The sequence below is a fragment of the Budorcas taxicolor genome, chromosome 19 (assembly GCF_023091745.1).
Source record: "Budorcas taxicolor isolate Tak-1 chromosome 19, Takin1.1, whole genome shotgun sequence".
In the NCBI taxonomy this organism is placed as follows: domain Eukaryota; kingdom Metazoa; phylum Chordata; class Mammalia; order Artiodactyla; family Bovidae; genus Budorcas; species Budorcas taxicolor.
The window spans coordinates 9401763-9415655 of NC_068928.1; the positions used below are offsets into that span (position 1 = coordinate 9401763).

Here is a 13893-nt window from a genome sequence, read left to right on the forward strand (position 1 = left end):
AAACAATTACTGGGCTTCCACTCCTAATATTCTACAACTCCCTGTCATATCAACAGACACCAATAATGCTAATTTCACAGGGTCCCTGCATCATGTTCTCAGTGAATTCAGTACTAGCTAAATGTGCACACAGTCAGAGTCCTGGAGGAAACAGAATGTACCCCCAGGCTCTTTCATGAAGTGCCTGCTTACAGAGGTGTTAGAGCTAAGGGTGCAAACAAGGGATGGCAAAGCATCCAGTGACCAGCAGCAGTGGGAAGCCTTGTCACCCCTAAGTCTAAAGGGACTAGGGGAGAGCAGCGGTAGGGCAGGACAGTTACTGGGACCCAGTGCAAGCCAGAAGTGGAAGGACGGGACAGAAGCTGCGGAGGGACACCATTTCCACACAGACACGAGGCGCAGAGGCGGCAGTCAGGCAGGCAAGTAACATCCAGCTGCTTGTCAGCCCTCTGATCTGCGAGAGCCTCTCACTGGCCAACAGGGAGCCGGCTGACCAGCAAGCCCAGCAGATTCAGTTCACACAGGTCGGGAGGAGAATGAAAATGGACTGGGGAAGGGATGAAAGAGGTACTGGGTGACCTGAAAGAATTAATGACCATAACTTCCTGAGTAGCAGGATCTTAAATGTAGGAAGGCACCATTTGTGGATGGTCCCTTAAAGCTCTATCAAAAATTAAAGTTAATTTATACTTCTCACATTACTTGTAGGTACCACTTAAATTCCACAATTTATGATTTCTTACTGGATTCTTATTTAGCCTCCCCGTGAGATAAATCTAGAACTCTTTTGAAGATACATTAGGAACAAAACATCTTTCCAGACAGTATATGTGGATGATGAGAGTAGCTGAAGACTTGATTCAGAAATAAAATTGGATGTCATTACTGTTTTGTGATGAAGACATAATTGGAAATTAATAGAAAACCTGGGCTGAACTATAGGGGGAAAGTGTAGGAGGACTGTATACAGCATCTGGGAAATATTTCTAAATAACTCTGATGCTCGTTGAAGCCCACGGACTCTGGGTTACATTATAATGACCATCCATTCATACCTTCTTCAGAAGTCCCTAAAAAGCTCTCCGATTTCCTTCTCTCTGGCTTCGTGCTTTCTTCCTCTTTCCGCTTCTTTTCACCAACTTCTTGATCTTTGCTGCTTGCCTCCCTTCAATGACAATGATTTTGGTCATTAAATCATGTGCACAATGGCCTGAGGGAGAAGACTGTGCTTCCAAGGAAATATAGCAATAGCTAGCACTAATTGTGTGGGTTCCCTATGTGTTCAAGTGCTGTAATGTATATTAACTCATTTAATTCTCATCACAACTATGTAAAGTAGTTGAGCGGTGAGAAAACTGAGGTACAAAGAGGTTGAATTACATGCCCAGTACGTCCTAGAGCTGAGGTCAACCCAGAGAGTCTGACTCAGGACTCTGCTCTCAACCACTGAGCTATATTGTCTCAAAGGAAACAAACATTTCACTTATGTTGTAACTGATGTCCTTTTTACAACCACATATATTTTATTACCTTATCTTCATTTCCTGAAACTCTCAAGTGAAATCTCTAATTGCAGTATCTAACAATTGAAGACCACATCTGTCAGACTAGTAAGCAGAAACCATCTCCCCCACTCAGCTCTAAGCTCCGTAAGGGCAGAGATCTCCTATGGCTCTGCACCTCAAATGCTCAGAACAGATGATGGCAGAATCAAACTGATATGGTGTAGGGACTTTTCTTGCTTTCACTTGGTGGATATTCAAAACAAAATATGCAAAGTGAGAGAGAAAGTAAAGCCAGCTAGGATGAAAAGGATTTTTTTTCTTCCTAACCTCTCATCACTAATAGAATCGCAGGCTCTAAAGTTGGAGGAGGTTCTCTTACCTCCGTCCAAATGCCCCGGACCAGAGTCATCCCGCTTATGCCTGGGTGGGAGGAGCTGCTGTTAAAGTAAAGGCAGCTGTTTTCTCTTTCTGATTGCTGTGGCTACTAGAAAACTTGTACTTTATTTAGTCTTTTGCTCTGTGGTTTCTAGTCAGTAGCTCTGTCCTTCGGGGCAGAGGAGAGTGAGCTGACTCTCTTCACTTTATTGTATTTCAGGTATTCGGGAACAGCTATCTAATTCTCTACTCCATATGCTTCTCTCAGACTGAGCCTCCCCAGCAACTTTAGCTGTTCTCATATGACAAGGTTTCCAGACATCTAGCTGTTCTGTGGCCACCATCTTCTGTCTGTGACTGTCCTTTTTAAAATATGACACCCCACCAGGAGCCCCACGGTGAACCAGAGTTCGAGGAGTTCTAGGAGTCCTCTAGCCGGTCTGAGATGTCACCTTGACCTGAACAGTACATTTTCTGCCTGTTCAGTGTTAGTGCAGCACAGACCTTTTTAGCAGCCTTATCAAACTGAGGTCTCAGGGGGTCCCTGTCCATGTCTTCTTCAAGGAGAATGTCTTGAATTCTTACCATGTCTCAAAATGCATGTTAAATGCTGGGCGTATAAAAATAAGACGTATTTCCCATCTTCAATGAAATTACCATTGAGAACGAGCTTCTGGTCAAAAAATTCCCTATTAGGTCAGCCCTCTCACATTCAATACTTTTGGATCCAAATGTTCACCTTCATCTTGTGGAGAAATTTAACATTTCCACCTGTCAAGATCATTTTGAACACACAGTCTATCGCCCATCACATTAGCATTCATCCTTAGACTGTGTTATCTAAAAATTTGATAAGCACGCCTTTTCTGATTTAATTCAAATGACCGATGAAAATGTTGAAGGTGACAGGGCCAAGATACAGCAATTCTAGAGGACTCTCTCTGTACTGATATCAGTCTGCTAGTCAGCATTGTGAGCACGGTAGGTGGCTGGAGGGAGAGGGGCAGGCAGGAGGTGGGGCCGGCTTATCTACAGTGACATAATACCCTGGCCAAACATTCATTCTCCAAGAAGTCGCTGTACTTTCTAAAGACCTAACAATAAAATCTATTAAAACAAAAGAAACTAAAATCTCGTGCCCCTTCCTGAGAAAGAAGGAAAGGATGCCCTGCTGGGGAACAAGAACCTTGCCGGGCCCTTGGGCAGATCCGGTAGTTGAGTGCTGTCCCCGGGGGGCTGCAGCCATCTCTCCAGGTCCTCGTCGAGTGTAGAGTGAGCTCTGTCCAAGGCAAAGGAAGAGAATGAGACAGCGACCATTCTCTATCTCCCCTGACAAGGAGGCACGCTCTCTAAAGCAGGAAAGGACCTTCACACTGCACACATGAGAAAACGAGAGCTCGGTGAGACTGCACCTGAGTTGTGGAGGTCACTGAGAGCCCATGTAGGTGCGCACCAGGACCCTCCTTCAGCCTCTTGACAAAAAGCCTCAGCCCCGAGGCTTCCCTGTTACCGGTACAGTGGTTATGCCACCTACCTGCCTCAACCTGATCTTAGACCTCCAGCCTCCACAACAGTGAGAAATACATTTCTGTTGTTTATAAGCACACACAGGCTTCCCAGGTGGAACTAGTGATAAATAACCTGTCTGCCAACGCCAGAGATGTAAGAGACATGGGTTTGATGCCTGGGTCGGGAGGATCTCATGGAGGAAGGCATGGCAACCCAGTCCAGTATTCTTGCCTGGAAAATCCCATGGACAGAGGAGCCTGGGGGACTATAGCCCATAGGGTCGCAGAGTCGGACACGACTGAAGTAACTTAGCATGCACGCACACGCGTAAGTACATACACAGAAAATAATCCACCTGCCAATGCAGGGGACACAGGTTCGATCCCTGGTCCAAGAAGATCCCATATGCCACAGAGCAACTAAACCCATGCACCTCAACTACTGAAGCCCACACATGTGAACCTGTGCTCCACAACAAGAGAAACCACGGCAATAAGAAGCCTGAGCACCACAAAGAAGGGTAGCCCCCGCTCCCGCAACTAGAGAAAGCCCGTGCGCACAGCAATGAACATCCAGTGCAGCCAAAAATAAATTAATTAAAAAAAAGGCCTCAGCACCCACAATATCACTGCCTCCCAAAGTGCGATACTAGACTCTGTCTCAATTCTAGGTCATTACGTCAACTTCCACCTGGGGCTAGAACTGCACACTCATTCCCGCAAGTTTTCCAGATTAAGAACTGCCTCTGAGGCTACAGGATGAGGATAATGTGTTTGCAGAGGCCTGAAAAGTCCTACCTGTCTGAAAAAAATAGCTTCCACTCTGGTTTGGTGCAGGACTGAGATGACTGAGTAGCTGTGGCCGTCTACCTGCAGCCAGCACAGCCAGCCCTTCGGGAAAAGGGAGAGGCAATGGTAACAAGTAGCTAACTTTTGATCAGGTGCAAAGCGGTTTGTATTTGTATAACTGAATGTAACTCAGCCTTCTTGGGATACTCTCTTTCTGCCTTAACTAAAGGCATAGACTTTTACTGAAGACGCACTAGGGAGATGGAAGGAATGGACTTACAGCATACATCATAGACAAAAGCTTGCCTCCTCTTTTGCCTCTTTTTCTTGTCTCTCCACTCAAAAACACCCTCTCCCTCCTTCCTCTCAGATCCCAGGGCTCTAGTCTCCTCATAAGACCTTCCCACCCAGGTCTCTCTCTTTTCCTTCTTTGTAAAGAATAGTTTAGCCTTTGAAGAGTGTGACAGAAACGGGATTCACTACCCCAAAGTTGTTCATAACCGTCTCCTCCCTTGCCTTCCTCTTCTATAGCAGCCGAAAGCTAAAACCTCAATTTCCAGTCTCCCTGGCAACCAAGGGTGGCCATGTGTCCTATCTGGCCAAGAAGATATAAGTAGACATCTGCTGAAAAGGGCTTCTAGGAAAATTTTTTGCTTTCCAGATAAACAAGCACAGAGTGGGCTAGACTCTTGCCCTACCCTCTTATTTCTGCCTGGAATAGGCACAGAAGCTACCTTGTCCAAAAGTTGACAAGTCTGAAAACAAAAGCCAACCTGCTATGTCTGGCAGAGCAGAAAGATCAGAAGAGCCTAAGTCTCCAGAGGCATCACTGATGCTACATCAGCCAAGCCCTGCCAACCGCTGGTGAGACAAACTCATCTAAACAGGAGCAGCGTTTTTAAGTGTATTTTTCTTATGTTTGCAGCTGAAAGTATTCTGCATGGCTTCCCGAGGTATCTGCTGGGCCAGGAGGAGGTTGAGGCAAGTGGTGTTAACTGCAGATTCACAGCCTCTCTTCCTTTAAAATGTAAATATTCTGTTCATCAAAATATGGATTTTATTTTTTTGCATTAGTATTGATTTTTACAAATATGGCATTAAAATAGTACTTTCTTGACTTCTGAGTTTTTTGGTGCCTCCTTCAATTTTGTGCCCATGGAGAGTGTCGCCTTCACCTCCCCCCAGTCCTGGCCCTGAGTTTGGGACAAAGTTTGACAGCTTGGACAAAGCTAGAGAAGTTGAGCTGAGGTGGTTTACCTTGCAATGCAGGTCCAAGGAGAGCTCCAAGTCAAGAACAGAATTGGGTCCCTTGAGGGAAACTTGTGTTTTTAGACTGAATTGTCTGGATCACTGCCCCCATCTTTTCTTATTTGGCTAGGAAGACCTAAAAATTCTCTTTAAATGTTTTGAAAGAAATTGAAACCTATGTTTGCCTCACAAAATGAAGTAAAAACCAAAACAAAAAACAACTTGAGGGAAAAAAAAAAATAATAATCCTATTTTAAAACTGGGCAGTTTCTCCAAAGAAGATACACAAATGCCCATCCACATTCAAAAAGATGCTCAACACCACTAATCACTAGAGAAATGCAAATCAAAACCACAATAAGATATCACCTCACACCCATTAGGGTGACTACTAACAACAACAAAAAAATAATAAAGCAATTATCCTCCAATTAAAAACAAATTATAAAAAAGATAATAAGTATTGGTAAGGATGTGGAGAAACTGGAACCCTTTTGCACTGTTTGTGGGAATGTAAAATGGTGCAGCTGCTGCAGAAAACAGGATGGCATTTCCGCAAAAAAATAAAAATAGATTTATCATATGATCCAGCAATACCACTCCTGCATATATACATCCAAAAGAAATGAAAGCAGGGCATCTTAAAAAGATATTTGTATACTCACATTCACAGCAGCATTACTCATGACAGTGAAAAAGGTGGAAGCAATCTAGTGCCCACCAGCAGATGAGTGGATAAACAAAATGTGATACACACATACACCCTCTCAAGGGAATTCAGTCTTAAGAAGAAAGGAAATTCTGACATGCTACATGGATGAACCTTGAGGACATTGTGCTAAGTGAAATAAGCCAGTGACAAGACAACAGTGGCAGCATATTTCACCTACAAGAGGTATCAAGAGTGGCCCAACTCAGAGAGAGAGAGTAGAACTGCGGTTGCTAGGGAATGAGGGGAGGAGGGAATGGGGAGTTGTGGTTTAATGGGCACAGAGTTTCAGTTTTGCAGGATGGAAAAGATCAGTTGCACAACAATGTGAATATACTTAGCACTACTGAATTGTACACTTAAAATGTTGATGTTGTATGTATTTTACCACAATTAAAAACTTGGTAAAAAAAATACTTTTAGGAATAGGGGCTATAAGGATAACATGTAAAAAAGACACCTTTTTCCTAATTTGTCAATATCAGAAGAAAAACTAACATACATTAACACTACAGTTTTCTAAACCCTTAAGAAAAATCCAGCTTTTTCTGTTACCTCTCTGTGTCCTCTTCTAGATCCTGGGTTTCTTTGGTCCAAAGCATACTGCTGTCTTCTTTACTACTGTGAGTTTCTTGTTCTTCTAAATGCCTTTGATCTAGAAACAGTTGAAAGACTTTATTAGAGCAAAAAAAGTTTTTTTGAGAAAACCTGCCTTAAAAATGGAGTGCAAAAAAATGAAGGCTAATCAGTGGACCCTGAAGTCTGCAAAGCGCAAGTTCCCCCCTTCCCAGAAGAGCAGGGGGCCAGGTGGCAATCTGCAGGGTGCCCGTATCCACAGCAGCTGCTTCGGAGGTCTGGGGAGCTCTCTGCCAGGTGAAACTACAGGAAACCATGCCTGTGCCAAGGCTCAAGAGAGGCAGAGGAAAGGGCACATAAAAGAGGCCGCAAGAGACCCAGAAGACAAGTTGTACAGATTTATTTCGGGGGACCACCCTCTTCCCACTTGTTAGGTGTTTCCATATTGAAGCCAGGGAAGGAATTTGGGTGGGGAAGGGTAGAGCCCTTTAGTGTATGCCAGGCATTTTACATATGCTTTCCCATTTCATCCTGCCAGAAGTTCTATGAGAGGAAGGAGACTAACACTTGCTAAGTATCTTACAACGTACCAGGCACTGTGCATGAACACCATTAGGTGGAGTTAACATTCTCGTTTGACAAATGAGGATAACTGAGGCTCAGGGATATAAAACAGTTTGTCAGACCAAAACAAACCATGGAGTCAGAATTGAAGTGGAGTGTGCCTGACTTCAAAGTCCACACCCCCCAGGTGTACCACTTTGCTGCCAAGGACAGTTACAGCAAAACCTGGTGAAAAGTCGGCGTGTGCTCAGTCATATCCACTTCTTTGCGACCCCGTGGACTGCAGCCTGCCAGGCTCCTCTGTCCATGGGACTCTCCAGGCAAGAATGCTAGAGTAGGTTGCCATTTCCTCCTCCAGCGTATCTTCTTGACTCAGGGATCAAACCAACAACTTCTGTGTCCCCTGCACTGGCAGGTGGATTCTTTACCACTGAGCCACCTGAGCAGCCCAAAAAAGATCTGAGGATCTGGCTTACCATTTGCAATGCTGCCCGGACGACTTGCTGTGTTCTCATCCAAGGCTGTGGATGAGACCTGCTGCCCCTTCAGGTACTCTGTCACAACATAGAACAGATCTGCATGTCACGTCATCCTCTGGGGTAGTGGTTCTCAAAGAGTAGCTCTCAGACCCACAGCCTCAGTATCAACTGAGAACTTGCTATATATGCAGATTCTCAGGCCTCACCTCAGACTTACTGAATCAGAAACTCTGGGGGTGTGGATGTTTGACCTAGCCCTCCAGATGAGTCTGATGCCTGATGGCGCTTGAGAACCTCTGTATTCAATCCCACGTAACACTAAACATAAACGTGAAAATGATGATCATGATAGGCAGCACTTGCAGAGCAGGTACTATTTCCAATTTGTATACATTAATTCAAGATTCCTTCCTGCATGCATGCTCAATCATGTCCAACTCTGTGTGACCCCATGGACTATAGCCCGCCAGGCTCCTCAGTCCACGGAATTTTCCAGACAAGAATACTAAAGTGGTGCCATTTCCTACTCCAAGGGATCTTCCCAACACGGGGACTGAACTCGTGTCTCTTACATCTACCTACATTGACAGGTGGGTTCTTTACTAATAGCACCACCTAATTCAAGATTAATATCTTGAATTAATCTTCACAACAAGCCTATGAGATTGATCATATTACTGTTATTCCTATTTGACAGATGAGCAAATAAAGAAAGGAAAAGGAATCACAAAAGGGAGGGGATATATTTATACCTATGGCTGATTCATGTTGAGGTTTGACAGAAAACAACAAACTTCTGTAAAGCAATTATCCTTCAATTAAAAAATAAATTGAAAAAAAGAAAGGCAAAGGAATTAGACAGTAATGTGATGGGGTTGGGATTTGAGTGCAGGCAGTCCAGTTCTAAGGTTTACGCTCTTAATCTCTATTTTATATACTCTCGCAAAGAATATAATTTACAATTCCTAAAGAATTGACCACTAGACCAAGACAAGTATCTCCTAAACTCAGTATACTGCTTCACAAGTGTTAGGTCCTCCCTTTCCTCAAAGTGCTCCCCAGAGCCCAGCAGAGAGACAGCTGGGAGGCAGCACAGATGGGCCTCCAGGCTCACTGGCCCTGCTGTGTGCAGGCACAAGTCTCTCTCTCCTAGCAAGTCAGGAAGCAAGCCCTACCTGGCAGCTTCTGGGCACCAAGGGGCCCCACAAAGCTCATGTAATATAATCTAAAACTTAGAAATCCTTGTTATTGTTATCCTTGTTAAAGTACTCCTTGCTGATCTTAGAGGATTCTAAAGGACCCCCTGCTTGAGGCCCTGCACAGAAGCCTGGAGCTTTGCATAAGTGCCCTGCAAAGGAGCAGGTGTCTGCCGCAGGTCACTCCCCACAGCTCTCCTGAGAGGAAATGATGACAATGATGATAAGCAATAATCAGGTAGGCACACCCATTATTAGGAGAAACTACTCAGGTACCTTCTGCCCTTTATCTTTCTGGAAAATTACTGACCCATCTCAAAGTATAAGACATCACCTAAAAACCTGGCCCAGAAAATTACTATAGGTGAAATGAGGGAGAGTTTCTGTAGAGCGCACAGGGGTACAGCAGTGCCAAGAGGCTGGGGCCCAGGCGGAAGGCTGTGACAGCTGCCGAGATTAGGGGGCGGTCCACATGCAGTCAGCAGAGAGAGAGCAGGATCCACAGGAAGGGCATCACTGAGGTCACACTGCTCAGGAGCGCCAAGTCCCGTCCTCACCCACAGCCAGAAACCAGACGGCACTGAGAGCAGGACACGTGGGTGTGGCCGCTCCTCTCACCAGCAGCAGTTCCATTATTATACGAAGGAGAGCAACTGGAGAGGAGGAATTTGCAAGGGTGCCGTAGTGGGTTCCAGAGGACGAAAGCTGGAGTGGGGTGAGAGCCCAAGAGCCTGACCCCACAGCCCTGTGGCCCGTACAGCCCTGTGGCACTGGGGGAGGGCTGTGGCGGGGCAACAAGGGCCTGTGACTGCAGAAAGAGAAAGAAGCCAGGGAAGGTTCTGGCAGGTCTGACCGCCTTCACCCAAATTCACAAGGCCAGCGGCCAGGGGTTAGGGGTTGCGCAGCTTAGACCGTATCTGTCCATTGAGTCAGATCAGGTAAGGCCTCATTCACCTCTCTCTTCCTGATGAGACACCAGACTTCAGAGACCCTGAAAACCAAGAGATGCCCCTCAGGAGACCCCCTACTGGTCCTGTACCAAGAACTGGACCATCAGAGGCCTGATGAGATATACCCTCTGAGAGTGAGGGGCTGGTCAGCTAGGCTGTCAAGAAGAGAGCAGTCAGTCCTCCCTGCCTGGGGAGACAAACCACCTGGCCCAAACACTTCTACCACCTGCACCGTTTACTCCAGCAGCAGCGCAGCTGGGCAGGGCCCACGGATCAGCTGCCACTAAAATTGAGCGGGTGTCCCTCAGTCTCTGCCTCAAATGAAAAATTCTGGTCTCATTAGATCTTGTGCCACTGACTTCCCTGCCCTCAGGAAAGGGATTCTTCCACAATGCCAATACTTTAAAATCTCCTGCTAATGGCAGAATGGAAAGCACAGGATGTTTTGGCCCGAGATGCCAGAATTCAGTAGCGCTGAAGTATAGCTAGTTTGGTTCAAAAGGGAGGTGAGAATTCCTTTAATAAAAGAAGTTCATTATGATAAACCACTTGGATCTTGTTATCCCTTCTCAGAATCACTACCGTAGACCCTTAAGGAACAACATGGCCACAGACACAGGCCACATATGCTGGCCAGGCTTTAGCAGTAGTCTGAGGCCTATCACTGGAAAACTGCCCCCTTCTGAATTCTGTCCATCCAGTCAGACCTTCACAGGGCCTTCTGTACGAGTGCTCACGCCTGAAACAAAGAACCACACGTGGTCCGTGACCACAACAAGCAGGGCCATGAAGGATATTCTGCGTCGTGCATGCCTTACCAATTTCGTCAAGCAGCTCCTGAGATGGTGGTGGTAGCTCATCGATGTGATGTTGCGAGATGGCTTCTACGAGTTCTTAAGAAAGATAAAGGGAAAGTGACTGAACACCTTCCTGGACCTGAACTAGACTCGCTAGGCTTCCATACGGATTTGGCTTAGAATTTCTCAATGCTGAAATAACCTAAGACAAGGAGAAATCCTCTTACATGAGCAGTCCTATTAAGACTTCATATGTGAATGGCTTTACTCTCCCTTTTCCTCTAAACCCCCTCCTACCTCCCTGCTCACCTCAGTACCACTTGATCTGTGGCCCTCTCCAAGGATATTTGGGGTAGGTGAGGTATAAATTCTTACTAAAAGGCCAGGGGTCCAATTTGGACCAAGGCTGCTGGAGGAATAAAGAAGCTCTAGACCCGTCAAAATGAATAAAACACAAAGTGGGGGTCTTTCTGTGTAGATTACCCAGCCAGGTGATATGGGAGACCATACTTTGGACCTTCACCTAAGGGATCAATTATAACAGTAACCAAGACCCCTCAGCACAGTTTGAAATAACTCTATCCCCTTGAGAGAAATTCTAAGACTTATATACCAAAGACACAAGACAACAAGATTAGTGGAGCAAAGGCCTCAAGAGCTATTAAAACTCTCAGACCCTTTGATCTGAAAATTGTCTTCTAAGACTCTATCCTAAACAAAGACCAGAGGTTCAGATAAAGATTTCTGTACAAAAAGCAAAAATTAGAAAACATGAATTTTCAATATGAAAGCAAGGTTAGGCAACATATGTAGAATGAACTAGTATGCAGTCATCTCATACTTATAAATAATTTTTACTGTTAAGTGGAAATTCTAAAATATATCACTGAAGAAAAAGGAGCAGCCAGAGCTGATATACTATGTTAGCTATGCCATATATATATATATATATACATACACACACATATATATATATACATACACACACACACACACACATATATATATATATGGAGGGGTATAGTTCTAAAAACATAAAAAAGATAGGTACCAAAATAGTACAAGTTAAAAAATGATGGTAGAATGGTGGTAGTTTTCTCTTTTAAGTTCTTTGAAAAAAAATTACCTATTTGGCTGCACCAAATCTTAGTTGCATCATGTGGGGTATTTAGTTGCTGCAGGCAAACACTCAGTTATGACATGTGGCATCTAGTTCCCTGACCAGGGATTGAACCTGGGCCCCCTACATTGGGAGCGTCTTAGCTACTGGACCACCAGGGAAGTCCCTTAAGCTCTTCTTTAATCTCCAAGTTTTTTATAACAAGTATGTTTAATTTGTATAGTCAGGGGAAAATAGCAGTTTTGTTTAAACCTACTATAGCATCAAAGATGAGTGAAGGCTCTCTTAAATGGGCTTACTAATTATGCACTTATATTTTAATACTAAACACAGGGTACCTTTCGGCAGGCTCCTTCTCTGAGTGGCACAGCATGATGTGTCAGGCGCCTTAGTAATGCTGGAGGAACCAGCCCCAGTAAAGGCAGGCAATCTTTTCTATAAATAAGACATAAACATGGTAATTTACACATACATTATTAAGCTAAAGAGGCATGTTAAGCTCAGTCATTTCCAGAATTAAGCTTGTGTATCATTCATGAAAGAAGCTACTTGTTTTGTTGATTGAGTCAAACTCATTCAAATGTCACCTTCTCTTGGAAGCTTCCCACCCTTCTTTGCCTCCACAGCACTGTTTTTACTGAAAACTCTGTGTTACATCATGCCAGGCCATCTCACTAGGCTCTGAGCTCCTTCGGGGCAAGGACTTTTTTTACTCACTTTTGGATGCCTATTAGAGGGCCTGGCATAGTGCCTGGCCCTTAGAACTTGCCCTATTGAGAGTACATTGAACAAGAGCATATAATTCTTAAATTCCCTACTTCAGAATGAGACTTTTTGTGAGTCAAATGCCCAAAGAAGATGAGAGTGGTTTTTTTCATTGAGGGCCAAACAAGTAATCAATCTGCCTATAGAATGGTCTGTTTGTTGCTGTTTAATCGCTAAGTCGTGTCCAGCTCTTTGGCAAACCTATGGACTGCAGCCCGCCAGGCTTCTCTGTCCATGGGATTGCCCAGGCAAGAATACTGGATTGGGTTGCCATTTCCTTCTCTAAGGGATTTTCCTGACCCAGGGATCGAACTCGCATCGCCTGCATCGGCAGGTGGATTCTTTATCTTTGAGCCACCGGGGAAGCGACACTACGGTTAGTCAACGGATTTTTAATGAGCAGTACCAAGTAAGGAACTTGTGGTTTTCTGGAAAGGACTACATATGAAATATGAAGGAGAGCGAGAAGCAAACAAGCAAACAGCACGGGGAAGGGGAGGAAGCAAGGAGAAGGCACCATGAAGTGTTTTTACTGCAGATCACTGGTTCAGGAACAAGGTTCAGATCAGTCAGAACTCTCTGAGAACTAACCAGAGGAGGCTTCAGGGAAGAGGCGGAATGTAAATATGGTTGGACTGAAAGAGCAATGCAGACGAAGGGAGCATCATAAGCTATGGCAGAGGCCGGCTCTTCAGAGAAATCGCCAAACAATCTCTCTGGTGGGGTGGGGACAGGAAAGGGTACAGAAGCCCAGGATCCAATCTACAATACAGATCAGACAGGCGCCCCAGGGAAGCCTGTGGAAGATCCAGCCTCTTTCTTCCTTTCTCTGTAAAATAGATATGGAGGAATCTTGACCTTTTGATCACTGACACCTTTGGAATCACTCCATGAGGGTGCAACGCACAGTCTATATACTCACTAGATTAGTCAGTCTGGCAGGGACAATTTCAGAGGAAGTAAGAAGGGAATCTAGGCTCTTTGCTTTCTCTCGGACACTTGTAAATTTATCAGACAAAGTCTGAGTAGATTCTTGACTGGTCCAGCACGAGGCAGATCCTGTTTTAGTATCCTGAAATGGGATACTTCCAAGGCAGTCCTTATACTGACTAGCAACTGAAGAAATTGACCCTGTTGTAGAAAAGAGGGCAGTCAGTGTCTGAATACTTTACATTATTTAAAAACAACAATAATACACACACAAACCCCATAAAACTCTATATCTATAATAGGAACTTCCCAAATTGTCACTAACTGAAATAATCACTGATTTGAGACAAAGCTCCATAAGGTATACAAAATGATAGTCTCT

At 44.7% G+C, this 13893-nt stretch overlaps 1 protein-coding gene across 1 annotated transcript in view; it reads right to left on the reverse strand.

Moving 5' to 3' along the window:
* The window catches only part of TEX14 (testis expressed 14, intercellular bridge forming factor), a 113273-nt gene that overhangs the window by 718 nt on the left and 98662 nt on the right, over positions 1 to 13893 (reverse strand). The window contains exons 25-31 of the mRNA XM_052658163.1: positions 13504 to 13712; positions 12155 to 12251; positions 10718 to 10792; positions 7751 to 7828; positions 6690 to 6789; positions 3067 to 3159; positions 1056 to 1165 (exon numbers count right to left, since the gene is read on the reverse strand). Of these exons, the coding sequence (XP_052514123.1) occupies positions 1056 to 1165; positions 3067 to 3159; positions 6690 to 6789; positions 7751 to 7828; positions 10718 to 10792; positions 12155 to 12251; positions 13504 to 13712 (762 nt within the window). The remainder of the gene's footprint in view (positions 1 to 1055; positions 1166 to 3066; positions 3160 to 6689; positions 6790 to 7750; positions 7829 to 10717; positions 10793 to 12154; positions 12252 to 13503; positions 13713 to 13893) is intronic.